Below are 18,815 nucleotides of genomic sequence, written 5' to 3'. Positions count from 1 at the left end.
TTTCAGGGCTTGTATGGCAGACTAGGTCAGACAGACCACTGGTTGATATTAAAAGCAATGTCCCATGCTGTCAGAGTAAGATGGCTGGCATTCAGTCCGGCCTGACGACCCGATTGCTCTTACAAGCAAGTGTATTGGGTGTTAATGTAACCCTGGTCCCCACGATGTTACAGTTTTGATGGAGGATGAAATCACCTATTCATGATTACAAGTTTACATAACAGAAGAAAAGCTAATACATATACTTAATAAATCTCACAACACCCGTGACGATTCGGGGTAGAACATAGGACTTCAGCAACCCATGCTTGCCGTAAAAGGCGACTATGCTTGTCGTAAGTGGCGACGTAACGGGATCAGGTGGTCAGGCTCGCTGACTTGGTTGATGCATGTCATCGATCCCAATTGCGTGGATCGATGCTCATGATGTCAATCACGGGATTGTCTGGTCCAGACTCGATTATTTACAGACCGCCGTCATATAGCTGGAATATTGCTGAGTGTAGCGTTAAACAACAAACAAACACCATGCATAACCAACAAAATCTGATTTGATCTCACCTTATGATACCAGTATATGCTGTAGCACTGTTGCCATGGCGTCATACTGTAAAACTGCACCACTGCGAGTTATGTGCATACTGTGTTTTTCTGTATGTTATGAAGTGTCAACCCGACGGTTGGCTTTTAAAACTCAAGAAAAAACACACAGAGGATTAGCTAAAACGTATGACATTTGTTCCAGTTGTTGTGTATTCATGCACTCTGTTTACAGTATCCCCGAAACATATTGTATGCAATGTTTGACAAAACGAACAAAGACATTTTATTCATAACTATTATTATGTAATGCTGTTTTCTTGTGAAAGCTGAAGTGAAGATGTCAGTTTATTGCACATTTCTCAGATCGGTCAAACGGCAAACAGAATATGTCTTATTAGTGTAGAAAATATATAATGGCAAAATAATATGTATTGAACTCGTATACGACGGCTTGTAATATTATGACGCCTCTTTTTTCATCTTCTTCCCATATATGCCAGAATTGTAACAGGAAGTGACACCCTGTCAATCAAACGTTTACATCACAATCTACCAATAAGTGAATGTTGTTTTACGTCACACTCAGCATTAGCGGATCTCTATCACGGCGGATCATAACTGAGTTAAGTCTGGTCCAGGCATACAAGTGGTTGACAGCATGAACAACGAACAACCTCGCCAAGGCAACATAATACACAGGCTGAACTAGCACACATGAGATGACCTTTAAACGTTACTCATACCATCAACCATTGGTTGAGTAACTACGAGAAGCGGTATTATAGCTAGAATATTACTCTAATACAGCGTCCAAAATTATTGCACTTATAAAGCGACGTGCATGCACGTGTGGCTGCTTGTACTATCCCGGACTGATGTCGATTTATAGTGCTAGCTCACTGCGATACCATGCCGAAGTTTAACATGAATACCCCATTCAGACACACTATACTGACCCCGAGCCGACCAGTCCTTGCTTTAGCCCCTTAATGCCGAGCGCCAGACAGGGTAACAACAAGTACCATATTTTAACGTCTTTTGGTATGACGCGGCCGGGGATCGAACCCCCGACCTTCCGCTCTCCGGGCGGACGCTCTACCACTAGACGACGGATTCGGTCTCACTCTCTCGGTGTATGTGATTGTCTTGATTTAAGAGCAGCTTGTCTTTATTCAAGAAGAATTAACTGCCGATGAGTTACACTGTTCGCCATGGTTGTCGACTCGCATCAAATCACCGTCCTATTGAATATCACTGTTTTGTCCGTAATTTGAGATCGGATTCATGAACACAAGATTACTGTCAGGTTCCCCGCCTACGATCTATTACCCTTACTTCGTTACATCTGAATTACATCCCTTAAGTGTCATGATTACGTTAAAGGGGAAGTGTACACGCAAAAATCACTTTCTTTCTTTTTCTAAACAAAACGCAATTTTAGAATTAGTTAGTATCTGTGTTTGAAAATATACACTCATTTTTTTCACAGTGAAAGTAGGAATCTCACAATAGTGTGAAAGTGATATGCCGTTATGAGGCCTTCGTTTTACGAGCGAAATAGGCCTGAGTTATCCCCCTTAGATTATGACGTAATTGGTGCCAATTCAACTGGGTCCCTGTCTATTCTCAACGCAAAAGATATCAAGGACCAGTTTGCGGTGAAACAATATGGTCTACGACACACTCCGGCGCAGGGTGACTCAGCATAACACAATTCTGGCTGGCATCTGAGATGCTAGAATCACAAAACTGTACCTACACCACGTGAAGCGGCTCTAACAAAGCATGATGACGTCATAATGTTTATCAATTGGCACCAATGACGTCATATTGCAAGGGGCATAAGCCATGGTGTTTTTGTTATGGAAATAGAACACTTGGTAAATGTGAAAAATATAAATCGTTTTAGTGCAAAAAATATGTTTATTAAATATAATGTTTTTATATTTTTGTCTATGACACTTCTATGTTAACACTTTTAATGTGGAAAAAGTACAAGAAAAAATGGTTCATTTCCGTGTGAACTTGCCCTTAAGTAGTTTTTTTAACTAAACATACGCGATTTGTAGGAACCAGAGTCAGTTTTCCTTGGAAAATATACGCTTTCTGATATTTTTTATTAAATTGTAATTGTAAATTATATAAACTTTAATTATTCCACCTAGGACTAGGAAAGTAATGCACAAGAGGTTTCTTTACCATGTCGAGGGGCAAACAATGCCGACATGACGTCAACAATGATTACGATGTCCTCATTAACTGTGACGTCATCCCTTTGTATTAGAATAATGGTGTTTGCATTACACCAACAACCGTGTCTTCGTGTCGTCAACAATGCTAATAGGGCGCGTGAAATCATGATTACCCGTGTGCTTCACGTTATTGTTAAACCAGAGACCTTAAAATATTTAATGGTCTCTGGTTAAACGGAGTGTGTGCTACAAACTCAATGGTTGAAAAACGTGATGAAATTGGATTTGAATCCAGGAACTCCGGACTTTTCACCGCGTATGACATTGTTTCTCGACACCGAATTAACAAAAAGACCGCGTCATTCTGCTTGGAGAAATTGATACTGCGCTTAAAGAAATAACTCAGATTTTTTATTTCTCTCTCCACATTTGGCCATAATATTACCAGGGCCCACTTGCAAAAAGCGATCTTAGCGCTAAGGTGATCGTAACTCCTATACTTTAACATAGGTTTACAATAGTCTTAGCGCTAAGATCGCTTTGTGCAAGTGGGCCCAGGCGTGTTCAGATATACAGAATCAAGTGACAGGATCTATTGTTTCATGACGTCACCCCATTCCATGAGTAAAGGCTGTCTCACAACAGTGAGAGCTCGCGGAGATAGACAGTGCTCTACGTCGCTCTACGTGTGAAATATATTCGAATGCGACGTTAAGCCCCATTTCACCCCACCTCACCATCATTCGACTCTCATAGTCATTTTATTGTGCGAGGAGATTTATATTTTACGACTACTTCAAATGTTTGTACAATTTTTTTAAGATGCGTAATTGTAAAAGTTGAAAAGTTAAGTAAGATGACTTTTTGAATATTAATATCATATTACTTCACAGAATTATCAGCAATAGGGTGTTTGTTAAATCATGCAACGCAAGAAGGACGCCGTGATTAATTAACATAGTGAGTGTGAACATTTGTGAACTTGTAGTGCTTTCATTTAATAAAATTTCAAAGTATTCTTCATGGCAATTTCATTAAATGCTATTAGTTACAATCTATATTCATATTCATGTGTTGTGATATTGAGTAAATAACTATGAAGTCTATATTTGCCTTTGATAGTTAAGCTCAGTTAAGAGTGAGTAAGTTTGGTGTTTGATATTACGTGTCAACTTGATTTTACAATATCAATGAAATACTGCGTGCTTAAGCGCATAGGCGGACCCCGTCTCCCCCCCCCCCCCCCCCCCCCCCCACCAATATAAACAAACAAACAAATTAAACAAAAACTGATAAAACAACAACAAAAAACAACAACAAACGTCCCAGCCCCCAAAATATCAACATATTTGCCCCTTATAATACCTTGACATTACCAGTATTAGTTAGCTTAGTCTAAAATCAGTTATGTAATCATCATACAACGTAGATGGTAGGGGTTGTAAACTAAAGGTCACCGCAACATAAATATATAATATTATACAGACAAACCATTCATAGGTTAGGTTGACTTGTATTATGTATTTCATTTTTAGCAAGATGCTCGACATTATGTATGTGATTTTTCAATTGATATTTTCATAGTTTTTTGGTTTTTTAACCTACAACCATTCAATAAATATTTCTTTAGGGAAGATCTGTACATTTTAAATTACCGTTAGATCACGGCTAACGTTTGTGCGGAAACTCCTTTCTGCCCTTGTATATAATGTAATATCGCAACACCTCGCAGTAAACTTCGCGTTCCCGTGCAATAACTCTCACGTCTGTTAAATGTAACGTGCTTTATACTTTTTTTATTTTAAATTTCTCTTGTTCACCTTTGACGCGAACTTTCGCTATCTGTGTACGAGTCATTTGTTTGTGAACAAGTTGTTTTCTGCGTAAGAGTTACCTCCCTTGCGGAAGGGAGATAATAGGATGAACGCTAGGAGTCTGTCCGGGTTTCTAACGAAATCTCTCGCTGGAAGAAAAACGCGATCTGCTTTCGAATTATACCTTAACAACCCCTGTAGTCATCGTAATGTGAACCTGGTACAATCATCCAAACCACAACAACGAAACTTCAGCCACCTGGTTTCTGAAATGTCGAAGAAAGGCCCGACATCGAGGCAGACGAAGCTACAATTTCAGACTCAACCTGCGAAAAATATGAGTAGTCAGAATGCCGGTAGTGGTGGAGGTGGAAGTAGCAAAAAAGAACCCCCGAGGAAACCGGATGGTGGTGTTGAAAGGAAAATAACACGACAGTTTGTTCAAAAGGACGACAAAGCAGAAGTTGATGCAGATAGGGGTATAACTTGTTTTATATTGCTCACAAAGTGAAAGTGAAAGTTGCTTTGGTTTTATTTGGGTTCAAATCAACCAAATGCGAACCATTTCAGCCCAAACAGTTCAAAGTTTTCCATAAATGAAAAATAATTAATATGTTTATAAGAACAAAGGTCTTAATTTCAGGAACAAACATTCTTCTACACCAACCAGGGTTATAGAGAAAATGGCCCCCCAGCAGAAATGGCCCGAACAATGTGAGAAAAATGGCACCAAATTTTAGTGAGAATGCCCAAATATTTTTGAGAAATTGGCTCCAGTGTTTGGAAAAGATGGACCCAAAGAAACCTAACACAAATCCGTAGTGGTTTAATTTATACAATTAATACATAGGACACTTTTCTCCTATTTGCCACGAGACATTGTATTTCAAGTAGACTGCAACCTCGGGGTATCGCGGTACTTGTCATGTATGCTAAATGGAACAAAATGCACTCACTAATATTTATGATTATTCGTGTTCTCTATATCAGATGTCATTTATTTTATCTAACTGCATATTTTACTGATAAAAAGTCATTATTAACATTAGTAGCTCCGAGTAAAACCTGGCCCCGCGCTCAGTTTGACAAGGGAGAGAACTCCATTGTATCGCGGTACAGAGATAAGTTGTGTATGGAGTTCCGAATTGGACAAAAAGAGGACATACTTCTACCAACCACTTAGTATAATCATGCCAGATATCAGATATCCAGATATGTGCAAAGACAGCACAAGTGAAATTCTAAATGCGTTATCAGTAATAGGTATTCAATGCATATTTACCGAAAAATCTGAGAAAAATATTTTAAAAATCAACAACAAAATATCAGAAATGATATTCTAAGATAGTTAATAAAAAAAAAATTGGATGACTATAATTTGTCACATAATGGAAAAATGTTAAAAGTTAACAATAAATATATAAAAAACACTCCTACTATGCCCAAAGTATGTATTTATCTTTTGGCTTCTAGTGAAGAACGTATTTCTAAGTTTGGCATTATGGCCCTTATGATCTTCCAATAGATTCTGGGCACAGAGCGGGAAAAAATGTGCGGAGTACGTAACTTCCGTTATCTTATTAGTCGCCATGAATATGCAGATGATCTAGTTCAGGTCGATAGAGAAAGTTTACTTGGGAAACTGCGGGTTATATTGTTGGCCATTGATAGATGGGGGTAAGGCAATATTAAAAAAAGATGCCAGAAGTAAGTATCAACACATTAGTAACTCCTTACTTACGGCAGACGGAACATTCCGAGGAAATTGAAATTGTTTACGAAGTGAGCACTTCCTGGTTACTGATTTGCATTAATAGACAGCCACAAAGAGGCGTTTCCCGCGTGAACTACCGGAAATCACAAATGCCGCAATACCATGAATGCTGCGGTACCACAGGGTCTGAGTATGCCTCTTGTAAGGCATGGATTCACAGTATGTGGACCTGTAGCTCAGTACAAAGAGCTCACACAGCAAAAAGTGGGATTTCCCTTCACTTGCCATATCTGTGTTGAGGAAACCATTGTTGACAGGCCAGATGTCTGCAATGTCAAGTTCGCAGCTTTTATTATGTCACACCTCTCGTTATGCGTCAAATCACGATCAATATTGCCGTTAAAAAACATGGTAGATCTACATGGCGATAATTAGTCCACCTTGGCTGATTCATCTTCATGAGGCAAGAGTTAACTGACTATAAAAATCCAGTTTCCACTCTTGCAGAACTAGGCTGGTATTGTGGAGTTACATTTTGGCTGGACTAATCAGTCTATGCATAGTTCAATCAAAATTGCGCAACAAAATTAAAATCTGGTTTGTAAACTGTCATGCAGATTATGGTCGATTGCAGGATTTGCAAAGCATGTGCACCGCCAACTTGTTGTCAACAAATCATTTTCAAATCTGTTCATGTTTTTAAGCATGGTGCTCACGTGATTTGATGCACTTCAGGATGTAAGACCTGTTTTATCACTATACAGAACTTGATTATCAATCAGAGCGTCTTGACTGGGCGCCGCAAATGCAAGTGATACGAGAGATGGAATCTGATCTGTCCATAGGAGAGGCTTAGAAGGGACATGGCCACTTGTGGCGCTATGATCAAACCAAGGAATTCCAGCTTTATTCAGTAAGGGTGGAAACTGGACTTTTAAAGTCAGTTAACTATCTTGCCTCGAGGGGGGGGGCACGGGTGGCCCGGGTGGCCCAGTCGTCTAAGTCGCCGCTATTCCCTGTGCAGAGTTGCGTCCCTTGGGCATGCCAGAAACCTATGATTGTGGGTTCGAATCCCGGTTCGCCCCAATTATGTTTCTATGTTTGTCAGCACTATACCCGTGCTCGTGGGTTTCACCGAAGTGGTAAACGTCTGAGACCTGCATCACTTCGGGCTTTCCTCCCACATTAAGCTGACACGCCGCGATATGACTTGAATAATGTTAAAAGCGGCGTTAAACCCAACTCGCTCACTCACTCACTCTTGCCTCGGGAAGATGTAACTGATTTGAAGTAAACTCAAAGCATAGTGAACTCGTAAAGAATTATGGCCCACAAGTCCTACTAGTCATTGAGGACGACAATCTTTTGACTTTAATTGTCGACAGCACATTTTAGTAGTCTTGGTCTAGTGGAATAGCATGCATTTTGAAGGCTGTGTGATAGCCACAGTTGCCCACATGAGCGAACTGGCTCCCAGTTTTGTTCCATCAGTGCTCGTATACCGATGGGACTGAGTCAAGGTGAGCAAGGCCCAATGCTGAGTTACGTTCCTTAGCTGCAAAGGTTTTGGGGATTCAATTCCAATTTTATTTCTTCTATCCTTGATCTCTGTCTCAGCAGCAACCACTGCTTGGGAGTTGTGTGGATGTGGCCAACATCTGCAAGCATACTGATTCTGGACCGATCTCCCACCGATCACGATTAAACCATGATGACTGAAAAGTGTTGACATCCTGCCACCTGGCATGCCCAGAGCACTTGTTCATAGCAAAGGAAAAAAGTGCCTGTCCGTACTCAATTATTTTTTACCCATATGCTTTGGGGTTCTTTTTAAGTGTAACTAGATCTAATGCTACTGTATTATTTGTTTCCAGAAAAGGCATTGGGTATGTCCATAGAAGAAAAGCGCAAACAATACAAGTGCCGTGATAGGTATAAACTGCTTTCAAACATACCTTCCTGGAAAAATCAACCAGAATTGTCATCAGCAACTTTGCCGAAGAGAAAGAAAAGTGTACTAGGTATGTCATTCCTGCATTACCAGAATGTCACTTCAGTTGAACAGATGGAAAATATAAGATTTTCACCACTACACGTAGTATTCAAACTACACTGTAGGTATGGCATCACAAGTACTCAAAAGAATCGGGTAGTCAGGCTCAATGACTTGGTTGATGCATTGTCATCGTATCCCAATTGTGTAGATAGATGCTCATTATGGCAATCACTGGATTGTCTGGTCCAGACTTGATTATTTACAGACCGCCGTCATGTAGCTTGAATACATGTATTGCAAAGTGCCGCATAGAACAAAAAGCAAAGCCAGTAGGCATGGCATTAGAAATACAATGTAGGTATAGTGTGCATAGTAATAGAGGTTATTGTACATGTGTATGTGTGTCATACTGATTTTGCAAAACGATTGTCACAATTCTTGTATTTCCTGAGCTAGAAAGAGGGTAATACAAGTTTCATAAAATCAGTATGACACACATACAAGTGTAATGATTTCTTTAATACCCATTATTTCCAAATCTTGTTCGAGCTCCACCTCAGAAAAATGCACTAATCACGACCACCTTCTGAGAAAGCCAAAATTGTCGAATGACGTCAACAATCTCAGCTATGACATCATTTCTACATGTTCTTGTTTGACATTATGTCAACCTTTTGACACAGTAGTATTCAAATGAAGTCAACAAAACCATCCAGATGATGTAAACAATACTCTGGTGCACATAATGTGGTATTTGCACTAGTGCACATACAATTTTTATGAACTTGGTTATTTCTATCTTAGGTATGCTCATGACATCATTCACTGGATTGTCTGGTCCAGGAACCATTATTTACAGATATTATAGCTTGAATATTGCTGAGTGTGTTAAACAACACACAAACAAAACAAAACCGCCTGTTGTTGTTCTTTTCTTGAAAATGTTTCCTTGCTGTAACAATACTTGACTTGTGTGTATTCTGTTGCTTCAAACAGCCGTCTTGTAGATTTCAGAATATTTTTTGTTGAATTTGATTTTGTATTTAATCATATCCAAATGTATGATAAAGAATTTTAGTAACCTTAAATATTTTTTGTTCTGTTATCCCCTGGTTTGAATTGAATGGTGAACTGGTGCCTTTTGAATGATTTGGGATTTATGTTTTTTAATTTTTGTTATGTTTTCATAACGACAAGTTGAACTTTACAGAAAGTTTGGGGGCGATTTCATCTCCTGATGACTCTTGGTTATATTTTGATGACATTGACATGGCAGAAACAGGCTATAGGCATTATGCAAATTAGCCTGAAAAACAGTTATCAAAACAGCAATAAAAATAACAGCTATTTTTATGTACATGATAATAATGACATGTAAGTTGTTTGAGAAGGGAATATGTTACTTTTAAGTTCTGATATTTTGACGATGATTCACCATACTCACTCACTCACAAATCACTAACCACTGACAAATCACATGCACGTGGGTTTCAAGCACCTGTTTTCACCTGTCGTCAAGGTGTCACAGGTAATGGACATTCACCTTGATCTACTAACACCTGGTTATGCTCAGCTTCACAATAGTCTGTTTTGTTCATATTTTTACACACTTTTACGTGTAAAAAGACATAAAAACCTTTGATACGCTGTATTTGTGCCAAGGCCCAATTAGTACAAATTGAGTTGTTTGAATATTTATATATTTTGTATATTAACTGCATTTATTTAATATCTGAGATCGAAAAAAGTTTTTTTCATTTCCGTTAGTACTTTAATAAATCACTGACAACAGGACCAACACTGAACAAAAAAACAATTTCTTTCCCAAATTGGCTGGCAGGCCCACTTAGTTTGGAATCCTAGATACAGCCCTGATCGATGGCATTGTCCAACATCTGGCAATATTTTCTTGATTTCATCTCCAAGGATGTTTGCTCAAATTATGTGATGCAATCATTCTGTTTTTAAGATGTCTTCAAACTGATGTAATGTACATATTTTTTTCCTGGTAGACTGTTTTCAAGACAAAGGTTTACAAAGATGTCCAAGGAAATCCTGAACATAAAACAAGGAAACATACATACAGGATATTTACAAAGCCATGTTGTAGAATAATATCTCTGAAATTTGTATGGTGTGTTTCATGGATGAAATAGCTATCAGTGATAGAAGATTTTCAATTAGAAGATACTTCAAACTTTGTTTCACCAGTTTAAATATTAGGTGCTCAGGAAACATGCACAAATAACGTTATTGTAAGTACCGGTAAATAGAATCACTATCTCTATGAATATTTAATCAACTGCCATAGTGTCCTGTGGTTTTGTTGGGCCACACTTTCTTGCTTGCTTTATGGGTCTGACTAAATTTTGTTTAAATGAAAAAAAGCATATTTCAAAATTTGCTCTCTTTTTGTATCCTACAAATAAGCTGATAGGATATTGCACCAAAAAAATATTTTCTAAACAAGGACCCACTGAAGTTGACATATGTATTATTACTATTAAGCATGGGAGGCAAAATAAGGTTTGTTGTTTTTCCTGAAATTGATATGATGCAGAGATGCAAACAGTAGTCAGGCTTGATTCATTAGGTTTGCATTGCTTAGAGCAACAGCTGTGTTGTAGGCTGTCTTCTCCACAATAAACTCAGAGCTCCAGATAAGCTTTTGGTGTTGTGGGTATTTTACCCATGCATTTTAAAATCATTGGGTATCAGTAATTCTAGGTGCGTATTCAAATTTCTGTTACCCACTAGTTTTTACACATGTGGGTATTTAAGTTAAATATTTAAAAACACTATTCATCTAGTCCCTGCAAACTGGTGTCGTGTGGGTTCGAGAGCTTTATAGGACTCAAAAATACCACGATACTTCCACAAGAAAGTGTGATGGCAAATGATCATGATGAGTTTGGCAAGGTTGACGGAATGCCAACTTATAATTTCAATATAAGTTGCTCATTTGCTAATCAAATACGCAGGGTTACTTCACAATATTTTGATGATACGCACAAGTTTTTTTTTTGTAGCGTATCTGTAATGTTCGTTGCATATTTGATACGCTTGGATTATATTTTACTGCGTATTTCTGCATTTCTGATGCGTATTTCACGCAGATACGCAGCTTATCTGGAGTTCTGAAACTGTTTTTATTCTTTTATACCAGCCAACCTGTAGTGGAGAAAAAAACTATAATGTCATCCAGTACACTGCTATCATCCTAGCTTTGTGTACAAATGAATTCGGACATCTCATAAGTAGGAGGTGTGTGTTTTTAAAGCAATTGAAATGAACATCACAACATTTCCGACTTGAGACAAACATTACGTCATACCAGCAATTTTTGCAATGTCCTGCAACTATGATGTGGTCTAAGGCATTCTTCCTGAAAGCAAAATTGGTGCTGCGTCACAACTGGATGATACAGACCCCTGGAAGGCATGTTATCACAGGTACCTGGTGGGCATGGTGTCACTGGTATCTGGTGGGCATGGTGTCACAGGTACCTGATGGGCATGGTGTCACAGGTACCTGGTGGGCATTGTGTCACAGGTACCTGAGTGATGGGCATTGTGTTATGGGTACCAGGTGGGGATGGTGGCATGGGTACCAGGTGGGCATGGTGTCACAGGTACCCAGTGGGCATGGTGTCACAGGTGCCTGGTGGGCATGGTGTCATGGGTACCAGGTGGGCATTGTGTTATGGCTACCTGGTGGGCAATACTGGGCATGATGTTAAATGTACATGGTGGGCATGGTGTCACAGGTACCTGATGGGCATTGTGTTATGGGTACCTGGTGGGCAATACTGGGCACGATGTTAAACTTACCTGGTGGGCATACTGTCAGTATCATAAGTACCCTGTGGAACCCTGGTTAGCAATGGCCCCCAGTGTTCTTTGCTTGTTGGAAGAATCTCCTAAAATGAATCAGATTTGTTTACTTGGCATGGAAAGTTAATAACCGCTGGTTTGTCTGGCCCAGAATCAATTATTCAGAGCCCACTCTGATATACCAGTAGATTGAATATTGCGGACTCAACTGATTTCACCCCAAAAAGGTAAGTACCCAGTATAGGCATGATAGAACAAGAACCTGGTAGGCATAGGATCACAATACTGGTAAGCATTTTATCAGTATGGTCTCAAATGTAGAAAGTATGTTAAGTGTAAAGTTCTCAGTAGGCATATTTTGATAAGTACCCATAGGCATGGAACAGGAAGTATCGGGTAGGCATGAAATTGAAAGCATCGGGTAGGCATGGTATCCAAAGTACCTGGTGGGTATCACAAGTACCTGAAATGTATCGGTATTTGTTTAGTACCTAGTAGGTATTGTATCATCATTATCCGGTAGCTATGATGTTACAGTGATTTATCTGCAAAAACGTTCTTTAAAGACATTTATCCTAAACAGACCTTGACCTTTCAGATTTCAGTCGAGTGAAAAGAGATTGTTCAGACAAAGTGCAGTGTGTAGATAAGTCTTTGCTTTTATTAGTGTTACAGGTCAAACAGCGTACCATCACCTTGGGCAAATAATAATTAAATGCAAAATTGAAGGTAAAAAAATTACTTCATCAGAGATCACTCTTTGATTCTACAGTTACCACTGTCATTGAACATCTCAAATAATAATTTGTCCTTTGACCGACTATGCAGATGCCATTCACCTTGTACAGTATTTAAGACATCGGTGCTAGTGAGTGAGTGTGAAGGCAGGCTGTCAAGATAATCATGGTTGGGTTGGCAGGTTGTTTAGGCGGATCCAGAAAACAAAATGTAGTGAGCAGTAACTTTACCTGAAAAGGATATTTATATTTTGGACCCCTCCTTTTTAACTGGATCCACCCTTGAAAAAACTTTGGAACTTTTCAGGTATGTTCACTAATAGGTCTCCATGTGGATTGGTGGATCATGTGGTCAGAATGTGTGGTCTGGCTGATACTTTGTTGTGGGTCAGTGCTCTTGCTAGCCATGCCCAATAGCTGTGACTCAACTTACAGTCAGCAGTGATGTACCCGATAGCTTGAATATATTGTAAAACAACATTCCCATACTTTCAACTCACAGATACAGTCCGTAAGTTATTAAGTTATATAAAGCAAATAAATCTTATTCCAACTGTTTGTTTTTAAGTGGTCAAACAGGTGCTTCATTACGTAAATCCATGTATTGTTTTCCCTGGACAAAGAGAGACAATGCATGCAAATATTGTTGTAAGATGGTGTTGTCATTTCACTAGCATGGTTCAAGAAGAAATTCAAGAAGACTGTCAAAGGGCCGTCTCATACACTACCGGAGCCTCATTATAAGCCGATGGTTGAAAGCGGTGAGATAAACCATTTGATAGCCACTTCCATTGCCTTGAACCTCCAAAGTATTTAGAACTATCGTGACTCACTTGGTTCTATGATTTTTCCCCTGATCCAAGGAATTAATATTTGCTCTTTTATGATGTAATTTTGCCAAATAGAACCTGAGTTTTCCAAATTCCAGGATGACCTTAGTAAGTGCATCCTCAGTTATCCAGTGCATTTGTCTCACTTCAGCTATGATAAATACCCAGGGCCCATATTTCTTTTAACTCTGTACATGATGTTAAATACCTGTATATATATATATATATATGGTCAATCAAATTACAGTGATCATGAAAGAAATAAGCAGCAATACTACCAGTTCCCGCCTCACCTTGTTATATGCTATGTTTAATACAAAAGAGAGCTTCACACAAATCTGTAATGGTGGCAAATGGGTCCAGGGTATTTTTCCTGAGTAGAATTGAGATCTACTGTATACTTCATTTCTTTGTGTAGAGTAGTTTATTTTTCCTCTTGAAGTAATTAACAGAAGCCCCTGTAAATTTGAGAGTCTTCACGATTGTTTTTCCTCAAACACGCTTACAAACGTTGATAACATGATACCTGATGTGCCTCCTCTATTTCCTGGGGAAGTTTTCTGACATGAGACAACATTGTCATGGTCACTCAGTATGAACTAGGTTTTTAAAGACCTTCTGTACATGATGTCTTGAGTATTAATGAAGAAATGTAGGGCCCTCGGGGCTGAAAGACATAGGTTCATTTTGAATTTTAGGGGGCACAACCTTTTGAAGTTTTAAAAGTTTAATTCAAGTATGATGTCTAAGTTTTACAAATCTGAATTTGTATTATCTATTCTGAACTACAGGGGTAGAAACTAACATTTTTAGTCCACTAGTCCTTATAATGATTATAACAAGTAGCAAAAGCCTTATAAAGGGCAAATATCTACTTGTCCTTATGATACCTTAACCATTGGGCAGTTTGACAAGGACTTTAGGACTAGTGCCAATTACTAACACTGGAACAAGTTTGATAATGATAATTGTTTCACTTTTTAATTATGAACATCAGCTTTTGTCATGATCAAACCTTAAGCAGGGATAGCTAGACAATCATTTGTCTTAAAACAGACTCTCCCGTTGTGTTGAAATGTCACTTGTACGGGTTTGGAATTTCATTTTTGGCACTGACAACTGATGTTGCATTGGTAGAGTGGTGCCTACTGTTTTTTCCATTATTTGTAATAGGAAAAGACTTAACAGAGTCTTAAAACACTTTGTCTGACTCAACCATTTTGTAGCCTAGCAAAAGTTATTTATTAGGACAGAAGGATAGGTCTATCTAAGAAACATTTATAGAAATTATAAACCAATAACTACAAGCTCTTATACCACTGTATAGCAAAAGTAGGTTAAATGGAAACAAATCAATGACTGACGAATACACTAACCAATGAAAACGTTTGTCCGATTCCATATATGCTACTAAGTTTATTTTTTTCCTTTTGTAAACATTTCTAAATCACGGAAAAACACACTGATGTCTTATGAAGGGAAGGGCGATAATATTCACAGTAAAACGGAAGTGGTATGGAAGTTTCAAATGAAGTCAAGTTTGTCTCGACCGCAGCGGGTATTACTATTGCTGGGTGGGTCTTTTTAAAATTTCAACTAAATTGTTTGCAGGTTTGTTATGTCATCTGTGACTGAAGTAAACAGAGCTTCATTTAGAAACAATCAAAGAAATTTCCAATCACCTATTATAGATCATAAATAGCTGATCACACCTGTTAGATACTCCTGCAAAAATGAAATACATAACCAGAATTTTGGTGTGGGAGTTAGCACACACTGACTTCACATCTGAACACTTGATGAGTGATGACATTGCAAACAGGACATCATTGGAGATACGTCTAAAATTAAGACATAACACAGAAAATGAAAAAGGTTAATCTTTTGTGTCAACCAATAACATCAAAGGCTACCTTCCACCTCCTGCCCTTGGAGGGAAATGAGAGTATGGATCACAAATTGGGAATGTAAGCCCACTCGGCTTGTAGTGCATGTTTTCCCTCTGTTACAAATGTCTGTGGTTCAGGCTGTTGTACACAGTGATCCAACTCGTCCCATCAAGTACATATCTGGTGATTTAGAGGACCATGGGAGAACCTGTACATTGTAGTTTCCAGGGATGCTGCTGTTACACATGCTGTATGTAGTCTAGCATTATAGTGTTAAATGATGACGCTGATATTGTCCATAGTGGGAAATTGTGCCTGTAGGATTTCTTCACAATGGCGTTTGGCTGTCAAGCTGCCTTTCTTCCTCCAGATTTGTTCTACCATTGTTGGAGATCGCCGCCAAAAACTACATTGTCATCAACAAATCTTTTCACCTGTCGTATGGTGTTCCGATCAGCTTGAAGTAGTATGATATATCTTGAGTTGTTGCTGAACCAAACAGTCCTCCATCACTGGTTGGGCCATATTCTGTGTGCTTGACAGCTCTGATGTCACAGTTGACAATGTCGTTTTGCCATCTGACTCTGAGACCTGCTTCACAAAGTCATATGAGCTATGTCAAATATTCTTCACAATCATGGAATTGTTGCTGTTTCGGCGAATGAGAAGCCCAGACTACTATACATAGATTATTCATGTTTAGAGCATTGAAGTACATCTATCCTATGGTCCTCTTGTGGTGTTACTTTTCTGTATTGTTACTTTTGGGTTAAATTTGATTGTTACTGTATTTTAGAGATTCCAAAAACAACATTGCTGATTTTTAACCAAACATGCCAACAACAAACATGCCAACAACACTGCTCATCTGAGGTGATAGTTTTTGTGTGATATATGTGACAGATTTTTTTACAAATAGAAATCTTAATATGCTTGAAAGCACTGGTTATATTTAATCCACCAAAAGATTGTACATATATGATATGATAGACTGCAAGATCAACCATTGCCAACTGCTTAATGAGTTTTAAACAGTTGAAATGTCTTATCTTGTTCAGGTATGAATTCAGTATAATTAGAGGATACTAAGCCATCAATAGTTATTGTATTTATTGGACCAGGTATAGCAACCACACAGAAGTTACATTAGCGACTGCGTCAAGGATATCAACTTTCCCCACGGCACTTACCTCTTCTTTATCTGACCAGTGAAGATCCAGGGTAGAATAGGTCTTTAGCAACTAATGCTTGTCGCTAAAGGTGACTATGTTGTTGTACAAGGCAACGAACGGGATGGTCAGGCTCACTGTTTTGATTGATGCATGTTATGTATCTTAATTGCGTGGATCAATGCTCATGATGTCTGTCACTGGATTGTCTGGTCCAGACTCAGTTATTTACAGATCGCTATCACATACCTAGAATTTTGATGAGTGCGGCGTTAAACAACAGACAAGTCTACCCCTTTGGCAGCAAAATAATTGGTGTCATCAAAGTTAAAATGCTGTCACAAATGTATAAATACTGTCATGGACAATAAAAATCAAATCTTTAATATGAAGAGTATATATGGACTTATGCTTACACTGAAAATGGCAGTAGTGCTCGTTTACGGAGCAGATCTTGAAAACCGTACAATAATTCTTCACCAAACTTGGCACATAGATAGGTCTAGTGATAAACAATGGGTACAATGTGTGAAACCCATTTCTGGTGTCCCCCGATATTGATGTTGCTGGAATATTGCTAAAAGCAGCGTAAAACCATACTCACTCTACTTATCATTGATGACTGTTCTTTTGGAGGAAGTGATAAGATGATTTAAAATTTAGCTCACCTAAACAAACTTGTAATTTGAACTTTGACTTGATGGACCAATGTGTAATATATAACATACAGTGAGTTGAAATAGATCTACTGCTCATGTTAGTTATAAGTACTGTGATGTACCTGTCCTCAACACAAAATTGCTGATGCAATGTTAAGTAATATTCACTCACTCACTCACTCACTCACTCACCTGCTGTTCTTGCACCTGCTTGTGTGAAGCACAATGTGTGCACTATATACATGATAAAGAGAGACTGGCAGTCCTAGCAAATTTGCTGGAAGTAATTCAAAACTCATTTTTCTGTAAACTCACATGTAGGTCTATGTCAAACAGGTAATAATTACCCTTACTCAAACAGTTTGACAAAAGTTGCTAATTACCTTATTCGACGTAATAAGCGCCCCGGGCACTCACAAAATTACAAACAGGGGGCTCTTATTAGAATATTATTTTGGTGGAAAAAAACAGAGTTGAAAGATAAATTTTGTGGTTTATGCTGACGGCCTGAACTGTTTATATACGACAGATACATTTTTCCTGAATTTAATTGCCCATAATTAAGGGTGCATATAACACACGAGTACGTATTATACACAAATAAATAAGTCTTGTGTACATTGATCAATCGAAAGGGATGCTAATTGGGATTGTTCACTTGCCAATATTTTAGCAAATATAGCCGTGGGCGCTTATTACATCGAATACGGTATGTCAAAATTAGCCTCAAACTGGACCCGAGATCACAGAGCATAGTACTCCTTTTAGGATGTTCATATATGTTAGGAATTAGTTAATGATTTATATGGTCTAAAATCTTATATTAATGATTGAATAATAACAAATAATGATTGATTAGGAAGGCTTGTATTAGGGCTTTCCTTATATATATATTTATATTCACTATTCTGTTTTGAAAATGATTCAGGTTTATTTGCATACATGAAAGGGAATAAAATTTCTTTTATGAAAAGTATAGATTCTTATTTCCCTTCATTTTTCTTCTGAAATAACAAAACGTTCATATGATTATTAGCTGACCTGACTAAAAAGTCGAGTGAGCATTTGTTGTGGCGCATTGTCCGTTTTCTGGTTGTCCATCCATCTGATGTAGAGTTTCACATTTGCTTCATCTCGTCTGAAACTAAAAGGCTGATAAAGCTGAAACTTGTGTTCTATTTGTTTCTGCATTATTATGAAGTTTGATAAATTGTTTTGATCTACACCTTGACAGCATAATAATTGTTGTCATCAATGTGAAAATACTGTCATGGTGGACAATAAAAACGAAGGTAAGTGCAAACTTTGAAAGTCATATCTTATTTTTATCATGCCAGTCTGCCACCATGTTTCAAGAAAAGTATTTGCATTCATTGGTACCCATGATCAGAATACCCTTGGTTAGAATGGGGGCAGTCGGGTAGCCTCGTGGTTAAAGC

The 18,815-nt window shown here is 38.3% G+C and overlaps 1 protein-coding gene across 2 annotated transcripts in view; it reads left to right on the top strand.

Moving 5' to 3' along the window:
- Positions 1–4,649: 4,649 nt before the first annotated feature.
- Positions 4,650–18,815, top strand: part of LOC139442676 (ADP-ribose glycohydrolase MACROD2-like) — a 29,775-nt gene continuing 15,609 nt past the window's right edge. Inside the window, exons 1-2 of one of the 2 annotated variants that reach the window (XM_071223540.1) lie at positions 4,650–5,028; positions 8,138–8,284. In XM_071223540.1, the coding sequence (XP_071079641.1) occupies positions 4,656–5,028; positions 8,138–8,284 (520 nt within the window). In that variant the 5' untranslated portion in view covers positions 4,650–4,655. The remainder of the gene's footprint in view (positions 5,029–8,137; positions 8,285–18,815) is intronic. The other variant, XM_071223541.1, reaches the window with a different exon arrangement.

Source organism: Haliotis cracherodii, unplaced genomic scaffold, assembly GCF_022045235.1.
Source record: "Haliotis cracherodii isolate W230 unplaced genomic scaffold, xgHalCrac1.p SCAF_5, whole genome shotgun sequence".
NCBI classification, from domain to species: Eukaryota; Metazoa; Mollusca; class Gastropoda; order Lepetellida; family Haliotidae; genus Haliotis; species Haliotis cracherodii.
Note: the sequence above shows the minus strand (reverse complement) of the source record. Positions and strands in the feature narration are given on the sequence as shown.